This window comes from Gymnoscopelus microlampas, assembly GCF_963454915.1.
Source record: "Gymnoscopelus microlampas genome assembly, chromosome: 8".
In the NCBI taxonomy this organism is placed as follows: Eukaryota; Metazoa; Chordata; class Actinopteri; order Myctophiformes; family Myctophidae; genus Gymnoscopelus; species Gymnoscopelus microlampas.
Window position 1 is genome coordinate 11267472 of NC_139945.1, and position 20812 is coordinate 11288283.

Consider the following 20812-nt stretch of genomic DNA (forward strand, 5'->3'; position numbering starts at 1 on the left):
TATTCCAGGTCAAGTCATGAGAGCACCAATGTCCATCCATGTGTCTGTCTGTCTGTCTGTCTGTGTGTGACGTGTAGTTTAAAGCATCGGTCCTGCAGTGTTCACACCCATAGAATGCAATGGAGGGTTTGGGAAAGAGAGGAAGCACTTCTACTGTGAAAAAGATATGGCTTAAAACCTACAGTTTCTGACTGTGTGGGTGCGTGTGTTTGTGTGCGTGTGCGTGCGTGTGCATGTTTGTGTGTGTGTGTGTGTGTGTGTGTGTGTGTGTGTCGGCGAGTGGAGGATGTGAGCAGCTACATAGAGGTCAGTGTCTTTCAGGGAATGTAAACTTTCAAAGCACTGTGTCTTTTTTTTCTTCTAAACTGTGTGCCGTGTGCATCATAACACATACAGTATGTACACAGTCAAGCACACACGCACGCGCACGTAGTCGCGCACGTAGTCGCGCACGTAGTCGCACACGCAGTCGAGCACGCACACATTCTTCAACGCATACAAATCCTCACATACATAAGTATTCCCACACACACATATATTTTGCCTTCACACACACACACACACACACACACACACACACACACACACACCCACACACACACGCACACACACACACACACACGCACACGCACACGCACACGCACACACACACTCCCAGCAGCTAATGTGCGTGGATGTCGAGTCCCTGTGCCAGGAGGGGTTCTGCGGGGTGTGTGTGGGGTGGGGCGTGGAGCAGCATGGCAGGGTGGGGGTGTGGGGGGTATGGGTGCAGAGAGGGTCCCGGGTGGGGCGGGTAGCCAGGCTGGGACAGCAGGGCGCCCGGGTAGTCACCTGGTAGAGAGGACATGCCCTGTAGCCCTGGAGGACAGAAAGAGAGAGAGAGAGAGAGAGAGAAAGAGAGACAGAGAGAGAGAGAGGGGATGCATTTTAATAACATCTAATAATAGAAAGATGAATATGATAAGTAAGGGATAATGTAAAGTGAGGCGGTCATTATTGGAAAATGAACCGCAACAGGGTGTCGCGAAATAAAATGACAACCTCGCTGTACATGATCTCACTTGTTATACGGCTACTTCTGAATGACATCAATACTTTGACAGGAACTATTGACTTTAAATGATTTTTCTTAGATTACAGGCATCTGCTTTCTTAGCGCCATAAATAGAGGAAGAGCGGCGGACTGCAGTTCAGAAATGTCTGACCCTAGAATACCTTGACTGTCGAAACGGAATTTGAGTATTCGACAAAGCTGTTTATAATAATAATTCATAACGTGTTGTAAAGGCCACTGATTGGGAATGGGGGTTATGATGTACTGTATGCTGTCACATAGTAAAACTCAATGGCTGGGGGAAAACACTTTCATGTACAGCATGAGCATACTAGAATTTATAATGAATACAGTGGTATCTCTAGGCGTACCTGCTGCTCTGAGCCCCTGCAGGTGGGCCTGTCCGTCCAGGCTGTAGCCTGCTAGAGCTGCCCCCTCTGGACTGTATGGACCACCTTGACCTGAAACACACAACACACACACTGTCACTCTGACTGACTGGATGGCTGAATGACTGACTGAATGAATGAATGAATGAATGAATGAATGAATGAATGAATGAATGAATGAATGACTGACTGACTGACTGACTGACTGACTGACTGACTGACTGCTGACTGTGAGGTTCAATTCATGAAGGTCTCACAGGCAATTTTATTACCTGTGTAGGCCCTATAAAGAGAAGAATGCATTCGCCATCTGTTTTGAATAAGGGATGTCATGTTTTGCAAATAATTAAGTTTACCTAGACTAAAGGTAAAACCATTTCTTAATTCCATTTAAGGATGTGTTTTCCCTATAATTTATAATTATAAGTTATGGGCCATGACGGAGGCGCGCCGACTCAGCAGACCTTGAGGCTGAGGAGACGCGCCCGAGCGCCTCCAGGCGCGAGTGCCCGCGTCGACCAGCCGATGGGCTGCTAGTCGACTCAGCGCCGTCCGAGTTATGTACCGATAGGGACAGAATCGTAAATATTATTGGTGCGGACTGCGTTTGCTCCACTGACTGCGTTTATCCCAACTACCACTCAAAGTGGCTCCTGGCTGATTGACATTTACCTGAGCGATTAGACTGGTCAATCATAGGCTGAACTATTCTCCTCCTGGCATTGATGAACCTGCATCAGAGAGAGTGAGAGAAAGAAATATGAAAGACAGAAATATACAGTGGTTAATGGAGAGAAATACTCACAGAGACACTATTAACCTTTTCCTTTTTACGACCACTTAACCCTTTCAGAGGGCAAAGTAAATCAACGTTAGGGTAGAACAGGTATTGATCGCACTGCGATAATTAATTGATCTGCATTGATTATGTCACTGTGTGTGTGTGTGTGTGTGTGTGTGTGTGTGTGTGTGTGTGTGTGTGTGTGTGTGTGTGTGTGTGTGTGTGTGTGTGTGTGTGTGTGTGTGTGTGTGTGTGTGTGTGTGTGTGTGTGTGTGTGTGTGTGTGTGCGTGCGTGCGTGCGTGCGTGCGTGCTTCAGTGCCCTCATTCATGGTTGTGGGGGAACAGGAATGTTACATATTATTTATTATGGGACATTGATTTGCTATTGTGTTTTATGAACATGGAACAACTGAGTTTTTTATGATGCCGCGTGGTTCAGCAACGAGTGCTTAGAGGGACTTTGAAAAAAGGATATCAAAAACCGTTAAATACATTAGACATACTGTACAGAATTTTGTTCTAGTGCTTGAATTCGTTTGAGGCACCCTTTATCTGTATTTTATTTGTGTCAATTAAATGATATTGCCACTCTTTTGGGCAAGGTTTCAGCCCAATTTCAGTACTATTAAATTGAATCATAAAATTATACTTAAAACTTAAAAACAAAATGTCTATGTGGAAAAATAATTAGTGGGGGTACTTAGTTAGCATACTGGCAGTGTGCACAAAAATATGGCTGTGATTGGTCCAGAGATTATCTCCGGACACACAGACACACTGACACTCTTATAGCCAGCTTCCTACAGAGCCATGCCGTAAAAAAAGCTAAATATATAAAAAATAATTGGACATTAGTCTTTTTAACACCAGACAACCGCAACGATATGCAGCTGACCTGGCAAATGACATGTCAACATGAAAGGTGGAGCTGTACATTTAAACAAGGAGGCTTAATTGATTATTGACACGCTGCGTGTCGGTATATTGATTAGAGGCGTATACTGACCAGTTGTTGACCTGTAAGATGGTCAGTCCCGTGTCCTGCGCCAGCTGTTTCTTCTGCTCCTCGGACGGATACGGGTGCTGCACAACGGGCACACACAGGACAGTGTCACGCACACATCCAAACACAAACCCAGGGCTTGGGACGTTGCACGCTCATAAATAATGAAAATGTCATGGAGTTTATCATTATATTGCGCTTAATGTCTTCGGTGCCTTCATTCAAACGTGCATGGGAATAAAAGCTTATAAAAGAAGCAAGAGCAGATTGAGATTACAGTGAACTTAATAAAGGCCCCCATCCAGCTCCAATAAAGGATGAAATATCTTATGTGAAAGCAATGAGCATGTAGGGTTGAATACAGATGACTCTACATCTGAATTCATATTTCAACCACAACCCCCCTCTCTCTCTCTCTCTCTTCTCTCTCTCTCTCTCTCTCTCTCTCTCTCTCTCTCTCTCTCTCTCTCTCTCTCTCTCTCTCTCTCTCTCTCTCTCTCTCTCTCTCTCTCTCTCTCTCTCTCTCTCTCTCTCTCCCCCCTGGCCCATCCCTCCCCTTTGTCTCTTGTACAGGATAATTGGAGTGAAGCATCGTTTGACCTGCCTCATTTAGTCGCTAATTATCAATCTAACCACCCCGCCAACCATTACTCTCTCTGCGCTCTCTATCTCTAATTCAATAGTGACCATATTCACATCATTGTTTAATCCCTGTTTTCTTTTTTCTTTTTTCCACTATTAATTTAAATCTACATTTTGCGTTTTTCTCTTTGTGCTTCTGTTCGCTCGTCAAGTGTAATTTTCTCTCGCACTAAATCCCCCCCGTACGCTTTTCTGCCCTTCTTCATTCCTTCTCGGGGCACAATCTTTCTTTTGTTTCAAACGCTGCTCTGTGGTCTGCCTTCTTTATTAACCCTCAGAGTTAATCACTCGTTATCCAAATGCGTTGCTTATCCAAACGTGGGAAATGCTAACATTTGAAATGATAAAAACATGACAGTGAATGGCCTCCTCTGTGACTCAGCCAGCAACAACGGCGACCACAAAGCCTCAGCGTCCTGGGGTTCAGTTCCCGGAATGGGTTGAATCATGTCAGCCCCCCCCCCCCCCCCCCCCTCACAGCCCTCTACTGTGTATATATCGTCGCTGTCGGACGGAAACCTTGTATGTCCAACAAAACCGTTTGCTTGTCAGGAAATATAAATGGATTCAATTGAATTCCAATAGATTCAATGTAGTTATTATTTAGTCATAGGCTCTTCTAAATACTTTTGATTGGTTGCACATGATATTTATAAAACCCACAGACAGACTTGACTACTTTGGACTTGGTGTCCCTATTTTGGGCGCGTCATTATAGGTGGAAAGTTTCCGAAAATGTATTCCCCCCCCTCCCCCCCAAACGAAATAGCCAAAATAGCAGATCTAGCTTGTAGATCGGCTATTTTGGCTACTTTTGCCTGCCACCGTCACACGACAATTAACGGCGATTAAGGGCGTTCGTTCGTTTATGACGAGGTGAGCCAATTAAAACAGCCCTTCAACCAAATGCCACTGGAGGGATGTGAATGCAGTGGTGTAATGTAACTAAGTACATTTACTCAAGTACTGTACTTAAGTACAATTTTGAGGTGCTTTTACTTTACTGGAGTATTTCCAATTGTCAATACTTTTACTTCTACTCCACTACATCTCAGAGGCAAATATTGTACTTTTACTCCACTACATTTATTTGAAAGCTTTAGTTACTAGTTACTCTTCAGATATACATTATGATATTATAAAACATACATTAACCACTTTAACCCTATTTTATACATAGGCGATGCGACACGTTGCAGATCTGCTATTTTCAAACATTTTAGTACTTATACTTTTGGTACTTTAACTACATTTTGATGCCAATACTTTTGTACTTTTACTCCAGTAAATTTAGAACTTTTACTTGTAACAGAGTATTTCTATATTGCAGTATTGGTACTTTTACTTAAGTAAAGAATTTGAGTACTTTTTCCACCACTGTGTGTATGTGATCTCTTACCGAGAGGTGCTGGAAGAGCCATGCTCTCATGATGTTGGTGGCTACCTTGGGGAAGATGCCTCGCTTCTTGTTGTTCCTCCGGTCCCTGTCCGACTCGTCCTCCTCCCCCGTGCTGGGAGACGCCACGCCTCCGTCCATGCCGTCACCTGCAGGGACCAGGTGCACACGTCACGTCAGAACGGAAGGGCCGAGTGTGTGTGCGTGTGTGTGTGTGTGTGTGTGTGTGTGTGTGTGTGTGTGTGTGTGTGTGTGTGTGTGTGTGTGTGTGTGTGTGTTTGTATTACTATACTTATGAGGACCAAACGTCCCCACAAGAATGGTAGAATATGAGAAAAAGATGTCTTGGTCCTCACAAGAGAAATTGTTATTTTATTGGTGAAAAAATGTTTACTATTAGAAAAAGATTCAGGTTGGGGTTAAGTTTAGGATTTAGACCTTTATAGGTTAGGTCGCAGCGCGACACGTTGGGAGCATGTAGATCTGCTATTTTTCGGCTTTAGACCTGCGGTTAAAAATGCCTCCAAAAAATCATAAATCAATCATAAAATCGGCTTCCTAAAATGTTGATGTCCTCACAAGTATAGTAATACAAACGTGTGTGTGTGTGTGTGTGTGTGTGTGTGTGTGTGTGTGTGTGTGTGTGTGTGTGTGTGTGTGTGTGTGTGTGTGTGTGTGTGTGTGTGTGTGTGTGTGTGTGTGTGTGTGTGTGCGCTTACTGTGCGTATAACTGTACTTGTGAGGGCCAAATGTCCCCACAAGTGTAGTAGAATTTGAGAAAGGGTTAGAGTTTTGCCTGATTTATATACTTGCCGGTGTCGTGCACCGTATCTATAAGTTCACAACTTAGCGCACTGCAGCGCGTTGTGAGCTTGGAGATCGGCTGTTTCCGGCTTTAGGGTTAGAAAGAAAAAAGGCATTCGTGAAATCGCCTTCCGAAAATGTTGATCTCAGCATGTCACAAGTACAGTAATACTAATGTGTGAGTGTGTGTGTGTGTGTGTGTGTGTGTGTGTGTGTGTGTGCATGTGTTCGAATCAGAGAATCCTTGAAGTTGCCTCAGCTGTGCGCTTCTGCGTTCCATATTCTCTCTGTACATACATATTTATTGTGTGTAGGCTATGGGAGATGAGAGCGAAAGAGAGGGCATGGCTCTCTCTCTCTCTCTGTGTGTGTGTGTGTGTGTGTGTGTGTGTGTGTGTGTGTGTGTGTGTGTGTGTGTGTGTGTGTGTGTGTGTGTGTGTGTGTGTGTGTGTGTGTGTGTGTGTGTGTGTGTGTGTGTGTGTGCGTGCGTGCGTGCGTGCGTGCGTGCGTGCGTGCGTGCGTGCGTGCGTGCGTGCGTGCGTGCGTGCATACAGTACTGTACCTGTGTCGCTGCAGTTGTCTCCTGTGCTGTGTGAAGGTAGGCCACAGGTGCCAGGGGTTCCCAGAGGAGTTGTGGCACACTCATCTGGTTCCCGTAACCATGCCGCGTTCTGCACACAGAAAAGGTAGAGACACAGAGAGAGATGAAAAATGAGGGTTTGGGGACAGAGAAAGCGATTGTAGTGGTGATGAACTGACAGAAGCAGGGCCAGAGTCAAAACAGGCATGGCGTTCTAATTTATACTTTATATACTTTTCGAATTTGGTTGCGCGCCGAAAATAGTGTTCGGCAGGTGACACCATCGCACAACACCAGCGCACAACAACATAATTCAGGCATAAGTCCCAGTCAGTGTTGATTTCGTCGAATAGAACTATGACGAAAAATGTTCGCCGACTACCTTTTTTCACTGACGAAAATAAAAACTAAGCTACGATGACAAAAACTAAGACTAAATATATTGACAATTTTTGTCAACAACTAAAAACTATACTAAAATGTTAGTGGAGAAGAGATCCAATAGAACTAAGACAAGTCATTTTATGTTTGGTTGCGCTCGGGTGTTGTGCTCTGATCTACAAGCTCACAACGCGTCGCGCTGCGACGCGTTGTGAGCTTGTAGATCGGCTATTTTCAGCATGCGTAAGTGTAAAATCAGCCATTACAACGCCATCAAGGCACCGCCAAAATGCATTTTAGTCGACTAAATCAACTGTAGATTTAGTCGTCTAAAATCTTATATTAAGTCGACTGAAACTAGACAAAAACTAAAACATTTCCGATGACTAAAATATGACTAGAACTAAATGGAATTTTATTCCAAAGACTAAAACTAAAATCAAAATCAAAATGTGCTGTCAAAATCAACACTGGCCCCAGTTATCTTAACTGTCTCCCAGTTGGTTCCCATGGATGATCCTACCTGCTCGGACAGACTGGTGCAGGAGCCAGTGAAATCCTCCATGTCAGACTTGGACCCGCCATCCCGGTCATCCAGCACCAGGTCGGTGGGCATCTTGCCTTTCAGGCAGGTGATGTAGCGATGGCAGAAGTTATCACACAGGTCGTGAACCTGCAGGGAGACCACAAATCAATACACAGCTTTTAGTATCCAAACCAGCAGTGAGCAGTACACATGGAGAGGAAAACGTGAGAGAAAATATGGATATAGATTTTTTTGTTGTTGGTGAAAATACTTATTCCTTTGAAATAGATCCCTCGCTATATATTTAAAAACACGAATGAAGTTAGTCATATTTTTTATATATATTTGCACAGTGTCGCCAGTATGATTGTTCTTAATTTTTACTCATGTTTCTTCTTTGTTCTCAATATATTTGCTGCCCAGCCTGTGACAGCTGTGAGTCTTGTGTGTCAGTGGATCTCAAAGTTTTTGTAACTAGTGTACCCCCGTTACAGTACTTTTCAGCTGATTGCCCCCTTCACCAGCACAAAACATTTGTCCTGATACTGACACATTTTGAATCAATTTAAGCTTTAATAAAACTCACTCAGGCCAGGTCACAAAACGAAGCAGCGAACTAGCTGGCAACTTGTTGTTTTGTTTAATTGTCGGGTGGGTTACGTATAATAGCAATTGGTTGTGTTTAAAATACACAGCATATGAAACAGCTTTCAAACGTGTATTTCAATTTCCAGATTTTAACTGATTCCATGAATGTGAGATAAACTGATCACAACCAATATCAGACAAGAAAAAAAGAAAACAATTGAACTTTTTGAGTACCCCTAGAAGTACCCCCAAACAGGCGTACTAGTGCCGCTATTTCAGAAACACTGTCTCATGTCATGGCCTGAGCTTTTTGCGGTACACACCTTCTCCAGCTCGAGCAGATGAAAGCGTAGCACCTGTATCGCCTGGATCATCTGTGGAGAGGAGGACACACATGATTACATAAGTCATCCCTCCTGCCGTTTGAGCGTTTATTTTTGATCGTTAATAATGTGACAATAGCAACTCCATCATACCAGGTTATCCAGCTCGGGATTGGAAGAAAATATTGGCTTCTCGGAACGAATCTGGAACACAAAAGAATGTCAATACAGTAACGTGCACTGTCATGTCGTTGCTGTCGGGTGGAAACCTTATATGTCCAATAAACGTTACTTTTCAGGATTCAAATTCAAAAACAGCAAAAATAGACGATCTACAAGCTCAAAACGGGTCGCCCGTTTTGAGCCTGTAGATCGTCTATTTTTGCTGTTTTTGTGTGACACGGTTGTACGATGAAGTAGGGCAGTAATTTATGAGAAAACATAAAAAGGTTTCTGCCTGACAGCAGCGATATGTTATGGGGGGGGGGTGGTGTTAAAAAGCTTACGAGCTGTTATTGGTCTCTGCTCCGTTATTGGCTGTTGGGAGTTGTCACTCACCTGCTTGGCGAATGCGGCAATGTCGTCGTTGAAGGAATCTGAGGAGCAGACGTCGCTGTGATTGGTCATGCCGGTCATGCCGGGGAGGTGGGAGGTGGCCGAGAGGGAGGCGGAGTCCCGAGGGGAGCAGGTGGCCAGCTCACACTTCTCAAAGACTAAGGCCAGCAGTGGGAACAGCGGGTGACTGCGTGTGCGCACACACACACACACACACACGCACACGCACACGCACACACACACACACACACACACACGCACGCACACGCACACACACACACACGCACACGCACACGCACACACACACACGCGCACACACACACACACACACACACACACACACACACACACACACACACACACACACACACACACACACACACACACACACACACACACACACGCATAGACAATTAACATACTGCACATTAACACTTAACATAATGTACACGTAACAAACATTGGTAGAATGGGTTCAAATACACTTTGAAGGACAAGGATATGTACATATACATATCATTTATTTTAGTTCACCAATCAGATTAGCACATGTAGACTTTAAACATTGTGATGTGTAGACCATGTCTGCATAAAGGTTGCATAAAGCATTGTTAATTTGGTTTTGGTTTCACATTCTCTCATTGCACACTGGCTTAGACAGAAGTAACACATGCAGTAGCCTACATACATTTACCCATATCTACCCAGGTTGCTTTAACATATAATCTAGTGTACATACCGTATTACATTGTATATAAAGTAATCGTATGCCAGTTATAGCCACATTTTTCTCTTTATGATTTGAGTAAATAGTTTGTAATAGTAGCAGTAATTTGTAATACTGTTATACTATTAGGTGGTGTAAAAATAAGTGTTCAATATAATCCTATAGTAGTCAATCTCTCCAGCTCTTTAGTTAACAGAAATCAACGATTGAAATTGGAAGTGAAGAAACAAAAAAAAATGAGCAGACACAGTTGGAACTGGAACACTATAAAGTTTAAGCTGATTAATGACCTTCGTGGAGTTATCTCTCTCGATTGGATAAAACTGCTATCGCGACCTGCAAATGTAGGCTATTTTCTGTTTACAAAACTGCTGGAGAGAGGGAAGGCCCCTGTTACTAATATCCCATAGTAGACCTATTGATTCCTATCGGAATAAAGAGCTTTACGTTTTTAACAAAAAAAAAAGTTTTTTAAAGAAAATAAATATCACTTACGCCACATTTAACCCATTAAATCCGGTAACGCATGTATCATTTTAGATTTCTTTGGCTATTCAAAAATAGCAGATATACAAGCTCATAGCGCGGCACTCTGTGCCGCGCTATGAGCTTGTAGATATACTATTTTTGAAAAATCATGAACATTTGTGCAAATATTTGGATTTTTTTTTTTTTTAAGTGGACATTTGTAACTCAAACCTTGCTTCTGGGGGTCCCTGGAACAAAATATTTTACAAATATACATTCCAAGATTTGCACAAAATGTTCACGATTTTACTAAAATAGCCAAAGAAATCTCAAAATGACACAAATGATGCTTTCCCGGTCTTAAAGAGTTAATGCACCAACCTCCCCAGGACAAATACTTGCGTATGCACAAACACACGCAGCGATAAATAAATAAAAATCTGATTCCGACATGGACACAAATGAGCACAAACGTAAACACACACTCACTCACTCACTCACCCATAGATCTGGTCTCTGTGGTGTTTGAGGGAGTCCGGGACGATGTGTGACGAGTGTCCGTAGTGCGGGGGAGGAAGTGACCTCAGAGCGTCTCCGTACCCCGCCACAGCCATGCCCTCCGACCCCGGGTAGTGCACCAGCTCTTCATACTGGAAGACGAGGAGACGCAAACAGAGAGCGTCAGATGGAATCACCAGATATCTGTGGTTATCTCTGTATAGGTTCCTATTGGTAACTCTACCGCTTGTGTGGATTGCTTTTCTTTAACCACTTTCAACCTGCCAGTCCCCATTTTGGCCATGTGTAGACAAACATTTTCAAACACATTTCCACCATTTTCAAAATTGTCCACAAATTATTTTAAAACGTTTCAAACAATTAAAACAAATAGAAAACCCTATTTTTTGTTTTGCTACTTCAGAGAATTTGAAGATTATTGTTCATAGCTGCTTTTTTTGATTTATGAGGAAAGGGGGTCGGGGGGAGAGATCGAGAGGTTAGAGACGAGAGATGGCATCCAACAACACAAGTCCCCTCTGGGACTCGAACTGGTGACAGTGTAGTCATGTGATCGGCTTTGTCACTAGTCACCAAGACGATCTGTTTTGTGTACACCGCAAAGTGCTTTACCTCTAGCCAAAGTATATCTTCCTCCTCTATAGCATGTGATGGCAGTGCATGTGTGAGTGTTTACATGAAGGCCTACTGAGTGTGTGTGTGTGTGTGTGAGTGAGTGTGATGTGCATTTGCATCCAATTGTGCAGCTACAGCATAATGAGAATGAGAATGCATTCATACACTATGTCTGTTTCTCCGTGCATATATTGCATGCTGACGCTGTAATCAATGGGGAAGGCAAGAAGAGCACACTCTACTCCCGAGAATGACACAACAGATGACTGTGCGTGCGTGTGTAATATTTAATGTTCTCTCCTCCCTCCTAAACTCAGACTAGACAGGAACCATGCCGACACAGCTTGTACACAACCCTCTCCGGGGCCTTATCAGAGACTGCAAATACACAACCAGAAAAACTTGTAAACACACAGACACAGACACGCACACGCACACACACACACACACACACACACACACACACACACACACACACACACACACACACACACACACACACACACACAGTCTGACTCTGACAGACACGACTTCATTAATAAACATAAGTCAAACTCTTGTTTGTCGTTCTATATATCTCTCCTCCTATTTCCATGGTTCTCAGCAGTAGACCTGTGCGGCTCTGTGCTTCAACACACAGCCTCTCTCCGAAGTGGCATTTATTAACCCATGTCAGCAGAAGAGCCTCTGTTTCTCTTTGTGTAAAGTAACTAAGTACATGTATTGTACAATTTTGAGGTATTTTTTTCACTTTACTGGAGTATTTCCAATTGTCTGTACTTTTACTTCTACTCCGCTACATCTCAGAGGCAAATATTATACTTTTACTCCACTACAATTATTTGGAAATTTGAGTGACTAGTTACTTTGTAGATTTTGATTATTATTACAAAACATACATTAATCACTTCAGCCCTATATACATTTCGTCCATTTGAAAATAGCCGATCTTCAAGCTCACAATGCCTCACGTGAGCTTGTAGATCTGCTATTTTCTAAAGATTTTGTAACTTGTGAAATGGGACCTTCTGCATAATGAGTACTTTTACTTTTGGCACTTTTAAGTACATTTTGAAGCCAATACTTTTGTACTTTTACTCAAGTAAATGTTGAATTCCTGACTTTCGTCTTATAACAGAGTATTTCTACATTGCAGTATCGATACTTTTACTTAAGTGAAAAATGTGAGTACTTTTTCCACCGCTGCCTATTTCCATGGTTCTCAGCAGTAGGCCTACTATGTGCTTCCCCGACAACAGCCTCTCTCTGAGGTGGCATTATAACCCATGTCAGCAGAAGTGCCTCTGTTTCTCTTTCTGGTGGATTAAAGTTGGGCCCAATCAGGGTCCCATGTGGCCCCACATGGATCACAGAAAGCACCTGCTCCGCGGTCTGGCCGAGACACCTTTTAGTTTTATGGAGGGCCAGCTATTAACACAATCGCCGCTATCAGATTGCGCGCCAGATTTACGCGCGGCCACTATCGAATTTCAGTGCGGATTTGTCGGCTGTGCGTCAAAACACATGATCAAAGTGCCGAAGTCAAGATGACGAATTCCTCGAATTTTCCCTTTCAGGACAGAGCTTTAGATGTGATTCTTTTCGTTTTTCAAAGTTGTGTTTGTGTTATTTATTTCAACAGGACATGTAAGAGTTAGGATAGGCCTGGTTGGATAGCCTACTTCGAGTTCTGAGTATTAAAAGTAATCAACAAACCATACTATAAAAACATTGGGCGAATTGTCAAATTATATAAGGCAAAAATTGTGAAAATAGCAAATCTACAAGCTCACACTGCCTCCCAGGCGGTGTGAGCTTGTAGATCGGCTATTTTCACAATATATATTTTTTCTGAATGTTAAATGAGTTTGTTGAGAAGTAGGATATTCTAACGAACTTTATAGCATGGAATAAGTTGACGAGAGCAGAAAACGTATTAATTGCAAAAGCCTACAAACTACAAAGTTATATTGAAGATTAAAATCCATCACTGCAATTTAGGTCTACAAGAGCCAAAGTTTTTTAGAAAGTAAATATTATTTTTGCGTTATGTAGCCTATAGCCTAATGTTGTAGAATCAAATACGTTTGAGTTGATAACGATCAGGCCTATATCATTATCTACATATTGTAGTCAGACATGACAAAGTAGCCTAATTTAAAGTTTCTTCAGTGACAAATTAGACAAAATAATGGTGCAACTTATTGGAGCAAACATTAAAGATTGATTCTACTGCTATAGGAACAATTTCCATCGGTATAGTCCGTTTGCAACCTCTTTCTGGTTCGTCTCCCACATTCAAAAGTCCGTACCGATGCCTAAACATAGGCTATTTCACAAAATATCTAAAGTAAAGAAATAAAATAAAAAGTCGCAAATTTTCTTCATTCATAATATTCTGATGATCAGTCTTCCACTCCGAATATCGGAATGCTTAAAATCGTCACAATTTAAGTTTAACCCATAATTTGTGGCAGTTTAAAAATAGGCTACATTGACCAAAATCAAACTAAATGCTTATTGCCTAAATATAGCTATGACAGCATGTTACGTTGGCGTAGCCTATTCTGCTTCATTACGCAAAAACACGTACGCTTGACCCAGTCAAAAGGGACCTATTTGATTGATTGATTGGAATACTTTATTAACAGTTTGCCAAAAAACAGTTTGATACGAAGGGATGCTAAAAAGGATAAACCCAAGAAAGCAGTAGGCTGCTATATATGCTATCACATAGGACATAACATTGCTGCATGTTTATATATACGTGCGTCCATCTCTGTTGTGTTTGCAGTGATTTTTCAGCCACTTCATAGCGTCTCTCGGTATATTCATGTCTCTCCACTGTAGCACACAACCTGACCTACTTACCGAACCACACACATACACACACACACACACACACACACACACACACACACACACACACACACACACACACACACACACACACACACACACACACACACACACACACACACACAGGCCCTCATGTGGCTGGACAATGTGCTGACTAACACTATTAAAGCTGCAATTGATCCTCATTGTTTTAGGAGAAAAGACGAACTCTTTCACCCGAGATGATTTTGCATTATTATTTTTAGAGTAGGTAGGCTAGACTGTCTCGGGTTTGAGGTGTGTTGTGTTACAATATCACCTCATCGCTTCAACTTATGGGCATCATTTGAACTGCGCGAACCCGCTTCGAAAGGCTAATTATAATGCTTTTTGTGGGCGATTAGTCCTTTACCTGTCTAAGTTTTTCAAAACATCATCAACCTCCATGCCATCCAGTCGGCTCTATGATCATTGGTTCTCAAAGTGGGGTCCGGGGACCCCCAGTGGTCCTTAGGGGGTTTCCAGGGGGTCCCCAGCCAAATAAGTTAACTAGCGTCACAATCATGTTAACCACTTTATCCACTTATAAGCTTGCTATTCAAAAATAGCAGATCTACAAGCTCGCCGCAGCACCGGCAGGCGCTTGTTGGAAAATCTTGAATAATTTAGATTGTTTTTAAAACATAAATCTTCTCATCTGGGGGTCCCTAGCTGGCACAAAACATTCTCAGATGGGGGTCCGCGAGACCGCGACCAAATACATATCAATGTGTGGCAGTGGGTCCTTGACCTGAAAATGCTTATGAACCACTGCTCTATGGGTGCAACCCATCCAGTCAGGAAACTGAAAGGAGAGATTCGACGGCCAAATAAAAAATAAAACAAGATCGCGCGAAGAATTTGATATGGATGGACTATTATGTATACTTTACTATATGAAATGATCATGTGTGTGTAGTCTATCTTCATCTGCGTTCTTTCCATGTACAGTAGGCTATCTAAATTGTAATGTAGGCTACATGGTATTGCCTTGATCAAGAGCCAACCTACCCTCTTATCCATGCGACTCGACAGCCAATCCTAGACCCGGTGAGGATGTTCTGCCGGACGGACAGTCTCTCTCTCTCACTCTCTCTCTCTCTCTCTCTAACCCTCCGTGTCCTGGGAATAAAAAACAAATAGGCTCTTTAATTAGCTGAAGAGGGGAAAACAGAACAGATCAGTGAAGCAGAACGGGACATAAACAGTATAGCCTAACAGCCTAGTCAAAGGACAGGAGACTGAACGGTCAACACCTCGCCTGATGTCATTCAGCCATGTATACAGGATATTTACACCTTATTGCATCAATAGCATTGCGATTGCATTTGCTCATCATTATACCGAACGGAACGACTACATAAAACTGTAATTAGAGGAGCATATTGTCGAAGCCATTATAATTAGGCTAAACAACAATAATAGCCATAATGAAACTCACAGCGCAATCGCGAGCACATTACGGGGGAAATACACAAATATTACAAGACTCCGGTGATCGGCATTAAAAAAAAAATATATCCCACCGAAATGTAAACGTTTTGCCGTAGTCCTTTCCTCCAGGCCGGGATGCTGCTAGTCCTCTGGTCCAGCCCGTGCTCCAGCCTCCTGTCTCGGCTTGCAGCTCGGATGATGCTCGGTGTGAATGTGATGTGTGTGTTTTTTTGCTCCGTGTTTGCCCTGATCGCTGTCCACGGGAGCGAGGAGGCGACAAGCTGGAGGACGTCACGGCTGTGGATGAATGATGGTGATTTAAACCCGTAGAGCAGAGCAAAGAGGAGAGGAGGAGGAGGAGAAGAGAGAGAGAGGAGGAGGAGAAGAGGTATAGGGAGTGATGATGGTGGTGTGCGGAGTTGTTTGGGGGGTCAAAACGCGACGGGGTCTCTTGCCCCCCCCCTCCCTCCTCCTCCTCCTCCTTCTCCTTATCACACTCTCTTTGGCATTACAAACGCCAAAGAAGACCTCCTCGATCGTTTTATCTCAATGGCACTGCTCTCTGCTCCCACACAGCTAAGGCTCTCTCTCTAGCTGTTATCATCAGTGGTTGAACAAGTACTCACATTTTTTACATTAAGTAAAAGTATCAATTCTGCTATGTAGAAATACTCTGTTAAAAGTCCGGAATTCAATATTTACTTGAGTTAAAGTACAAAACTATTGGTATCAAAATGTACTTAAAGTAGGCTACCGAAAGTATAAGTATACTCATTATGCAGAATGTCCCATTTCACAAGTTTTCAAATGTATAAATTGTAACACTTGCTATGCATCCCATGTCTATGATGCATTATGAACATACTTGATGTAATCTGCTTATAACACTGGTTGATTATAAGAACTCATCAATGCTCATAAGTCATAATGCTTTACAACAATAATCATTCATAACACATTATAAAGCATTCTATATGATTTATAAGGGCAGCTATTATAATTCTCTCTATAATCTTTTAAAGCAACAAATGACCACTTATTATGACTTATAATAACGCATTTTAACAGTGATTACAATGCATTATATGGGTGATTTTAAAGCATTATAACATGATTATAATGTCTTACAACTATGATGATTAACATGGATCGCATAGAAAGTGTCATTATAAAATGGTTTATATTGCATTATGATTGCAATATGAGTAGGCTACTTATGAGTGCTTATAACTGTAATTATACAGTGTTATAAACATATCCCAATGCATTTATACTTGACCTTATAAGTCACTATAGAATGCTTTAGGATTATTGTTATAAAGCATTATGAATATTAATATAAGTTATTATGACTATAATTATACAGTGTTAAGCAGATCATAATGCATTACATGGTATGCATATAGCAAGTGTTACCAAAAAGGGTAAGAAAATAGCAGATCTACAAGCTCACAATGCAATGCATAGCTTGTAGATCTTCTATTTTCAAATGGCCGAAATGTATAGGCCTAGAGCTGAAGTGGTTAGTGTTTTATACAAATCTAAGTAGGCTAACTATAGTAGGCCTAGCCTAACAAAGTTGTCAAATAATTAAAAGTACAATATTTGCTCCTGAGATGTAGCCTAGTGGAAGTAAAAGTAGGCTATTGAAAACTGGAAATACTCGAGTCATGTCAAAGTACCTCAAAATTGTACTTAAGTACAGTACTTGAGTAAATGTACTTCGTTACTTTACACTATCTCCCCCACTCTCCCCGTTCCCTTCTTTCTCCTCATCCTCGCTTCCTCACTGAAGCAGCAGCTGTGTGATTATCATCTCGGGATAGCTCGGGGAATCCTAATAATAACACAGGCCTGCATGCAAACACTTTGATTTTACACCACAAACTTTTCACAGCTTCATTTGCGTCCTATATAAAAATGCTCCTCGCATGATGAGACCCATGGCACAATGCAACTGTAATTCTATAGGCTATAGTGACAATTTAAATAATATATCCCCAAGGAAACTGGTAGCAAATTAACTCACTCTATTTCCCTTTTTTTTTTTTTTGGCCTAAACGATTTCAGATTTTTGTCTCTAGCCTGTAATAGATTTTGTTACAACTTACAAACAAGCCATAGTGCTTTCTTGGGTTTAATCCTTTTAGCATCCTTTTGTATTGAACTGTAGCCTACTTGCTGTGTTTTTTTGCAAACTGTTAATAAAGTATTCAATCAATCAATCAATCAATCAAAATACAAGTTAAAGATGAGCTGTGGTTTTATTGTGATTTGATTTTACAACCTATAGGCCACTTAATTTGTTGTTCTCCAATATTGGCCCATAAATAAGTCTGAAGTGTGTTCGATGACAACACATTTATTAGCTTATAATAGCTTTAAAATTGTTTTATTGTTTGTGTTGACATCTAATAGACCAGGCCCTTTGTGACGCAGCAGCAAATGGCGCAGCATTTTGCCTTTCTTTCCCCCTTGTTGTTTTGTTGATTGTCCTTTGGAGCGTGAAAAGAACAACAACAAAGCCATTCTCATGAGAAAGTTTTCTCTTCTCATCCCAACGTGAAAGGGAAATAACTTTCACATTCTCGTGGCATATATACCTAAACTCGTCGCCTCTGTGTTGTAAATGACGCCTTAAGTAACATCATAATTATTCTAAACGCTTCTCTTCCCGCTCTCCCGCTGTGAGAGGCCAACAGGCGGTGGCAATTCAACCAGTGTTGCCAGATTGTGAGAGAAAAACAAGCAACCAGACTTATGAAAACAAGCCCAACAGAAGCGATCGATTTGGTTGAAAATATAGCAGATCTACAAGCTCGCAACAGGCGTCGCGGTGAACTTGTAGATCTGCTACACACACAACACAAATCGTGTATGAGGGTCCCTGGAACAAAATGATGGGGGACCGTGCCGCGGACAAGTAGGCCTACATATTTGGGGGTCCTTGACATGAAAATGTTTGAGAACCACTGGCTTCAACCATATTTTTTTTTAAATAAAAACAATTGATATAGGGGGGAAGAAGTACACCCCAAAAAAAGAAAAGCATTGGAAACAAGCCCAAATAAGCAAAGTTACACTTTAGAAAAAAGCCTAAAAAACGCAACCTGCAACAACCAATATTTACAAGCGACTTGACCAATAACCAAGCCCAAAGTGGCTTATAAGAAGCGGACATGGCAACGCTGACTTCAATCACCAGCGGCTTGGCAGGGAACAACAGGCCGGGGCATGCATCTCTGCGGGCGGCGTGGGGTTTGACCGTGGGGCCGCCTGTGAGAGCCTTCACCACGGCATCCATGCATGCCGTCTTTCAACTCAGCAGGGTGCACGTTTCCTATAGGGATGATCATAGCTGCGAGCCCCCCCGAACACCCAGCTTAATGTATCTGTAAAAGCGTCAATGGGCTGGGAAAAGGTGAATATGACCCCCTTTTCACTTTGTTAACAGGTTGAATGAGGCTGTAATGAAGATTTGCATCAACATGGCTTCAGTAGAGCAGGCTATTTTTGCGTTTTCTTTCCCTTTTGGAGGAATAGCCTATGTGCTGTACTGTAGGCCCACAATACAGAGGTTAATTGACAGAGCAATACACTAAATTACAACATATATCTACAAGTGCTCCAGGCAGCATTTATTCAAGGCATGCTTGCCCAAGTTGCCCATGTCATTGTGCAAGCAAGAGTACAAAAACATTTGTTTTTATAAACACATGTTTTGACCAATTGACTATTGCCAAAATAACAATAATAATAAAATATAAAATATAATTATAGTACAAATATATATATTTAAAATTTAAAAATAATTTAAAAAATCCACTTACATTTATAGCATTCTTGTATGTCCATGGGATTCCTAACAGAAGCCTTAAAACAACCCTATATGTTATGAGAGTGACAATGTTTAAAATCCATTATTGAAAAACCTAAACTTAAAATTGTGATGTTTAAAGTGTGAGTAAATTCCTACACTGTATACATGTCATAGAGTAGAATTGCATGTAAGGTGGCTCTTGAAAACAGCATCAAAATGGACATTTGGACAGTTGAGTCTTTCTAACTGTGGAGAAGTTTTGTGCATTGCTCAATTTTTTTACTTTGTTTACTGCATGTCAAGGCTGCTGCAGTGGTTTGTCACTACCTGTCAAATTAATTGTGTGTGTGTGTGTGTGTGTGTGTGTGTGTGTGTGTGTGTGTGTGTGTGTGTGTGTGTGTGTGTGTGTGTGTGTGGGTGGGTGTGGGGGGGTGTGTGTGTGTGTGTGTGTGTGTGTGTGTGTGTGTGTGTGTGTGTGTGTGTGTGTGTGTGTGTGTGTGTGTGTGTGTGTGTGTGTGTGTGTGTGCGTGCGTGCGTGCGTGCGTGCGTGCGTGCGTGTGAGAGAGAGAGCATGCTTGTGCACGTTCATGTATACGAAAATGCCAGTGGTCTTGCAAGAGTGTTTACAATGGTGGAGGCAGTGGGTTGTGTGCGTGTGTGCGTGTGTGCGTGTGTGAGTGTGAGTGTTTGCATGTGCACGTCCATATAGACAGAAATTCCAGTGGTCATGCAAGAGTGTTTACAATGTTAAAAGCAGTGCTGTGTGTGCATGTGCGTGCGCGTGCGTGTGCGTGTGTGTGTGTGTGTGTGTGTGTGTGTGTGGTGTACTATGTGCTTGCGTATTTGCTGCCATGCATGAGGGTCAATGTCAAGGTGCTGCAGTTCAGAGTCAGCCATCAATGCAGGCACCGCCCAGGGCTATAGAACGCAAAAACATAACAGGCAACCAAACGTATGTGTGCTTGCGTACATGCGCGCGTTTACTAGCACATGCATGCATGTTTACCTGTAAGATTGGGTGGGTGGTTGTACCTTTGCCTGTATGAAATGTGAAGTATTGTTCAGTGGTGGAACAAGTACTTAGATTATTTTTTTAAGCAAAAAAAAAAAAATGTATGTATGTACCAATAGTAAAAGTATATTCATAGTGCGCACAATAAAAAAAAATAGCAGATCGCGACACATAGTGATCTTGTAGATGTGCTATTTTTGAATGGCTGAAGTATAGAATAGGGGGTTTGTACTAATAAGAAATCTGCAATAACCTGTATAACTAGTAAGTAAAGTTTACAAATGCTTGTGGTAGAGTAAAAAGTATGATATTTTTAA

At 42.0% G+C, this 20812-nt stretch overlaps 1 protein-coding gene across 1 annotated transcript; it reads right to left on the reverse strand.

Moving 5' to 3' along the window:
* Nucleotides 1-660: 660 nt before the first annotated feature.
* On the reverse strand, nucleotides 661-15315 carry meis3 (myeloid ecotropic viral integration site 3). The gene is made up of 12 exons (XM_084065277.1): nucleotides 15241-15315; nucleotides 10720-10868; nucleotides 9027-9210; nucleotides 8622-8672; nucleotides 8469-8519; nucleotides 7555-7704; nucleotides 6633-6741; nucleotides 5270-5415; nucleotides 3232-3308; nucleotides 2116-2174; nucleotides 1426-1515; nucleotides 661-858 (listed from the first exon to the last, which is right to left on the reverse strand). Exons 1-12 carry the CDS (start codon nucleotides 15250-15252, stop codon nucleotides 662-664), a joined length of 1275 nt encoding a protein of 424 aa, XP_083921403.1. The 5' UTR covers nucleotides 15253-15315; the 3' UTR covers nucleotide 661.
* Between the last annotated feature and the right edge of the window lie 5497 nt (nucleotides 15316-20812).

What these genes read in the sequence shown, in the direction of transcription:
- meis3 (XM_084065277.1), bottom strand. An exon ending in CACAGAGACCAGATCTATGG is followed by an intron (nt 9,211 to 10,719) that starts GTGAGTGAGTGA and finishes GCGCACACGCAG; the next exon opens with TCACCCGCTGTTCCCACTGC. An exon ending in GCACCAGTCTGTCCGAGCAG is followed by an intron (nt 6,742 to 7,554) that starts GTAGGATCATCC and finishes TTCTGTGTGCAG; the next exon opens with AACGCGGCATGGTTACGGGA.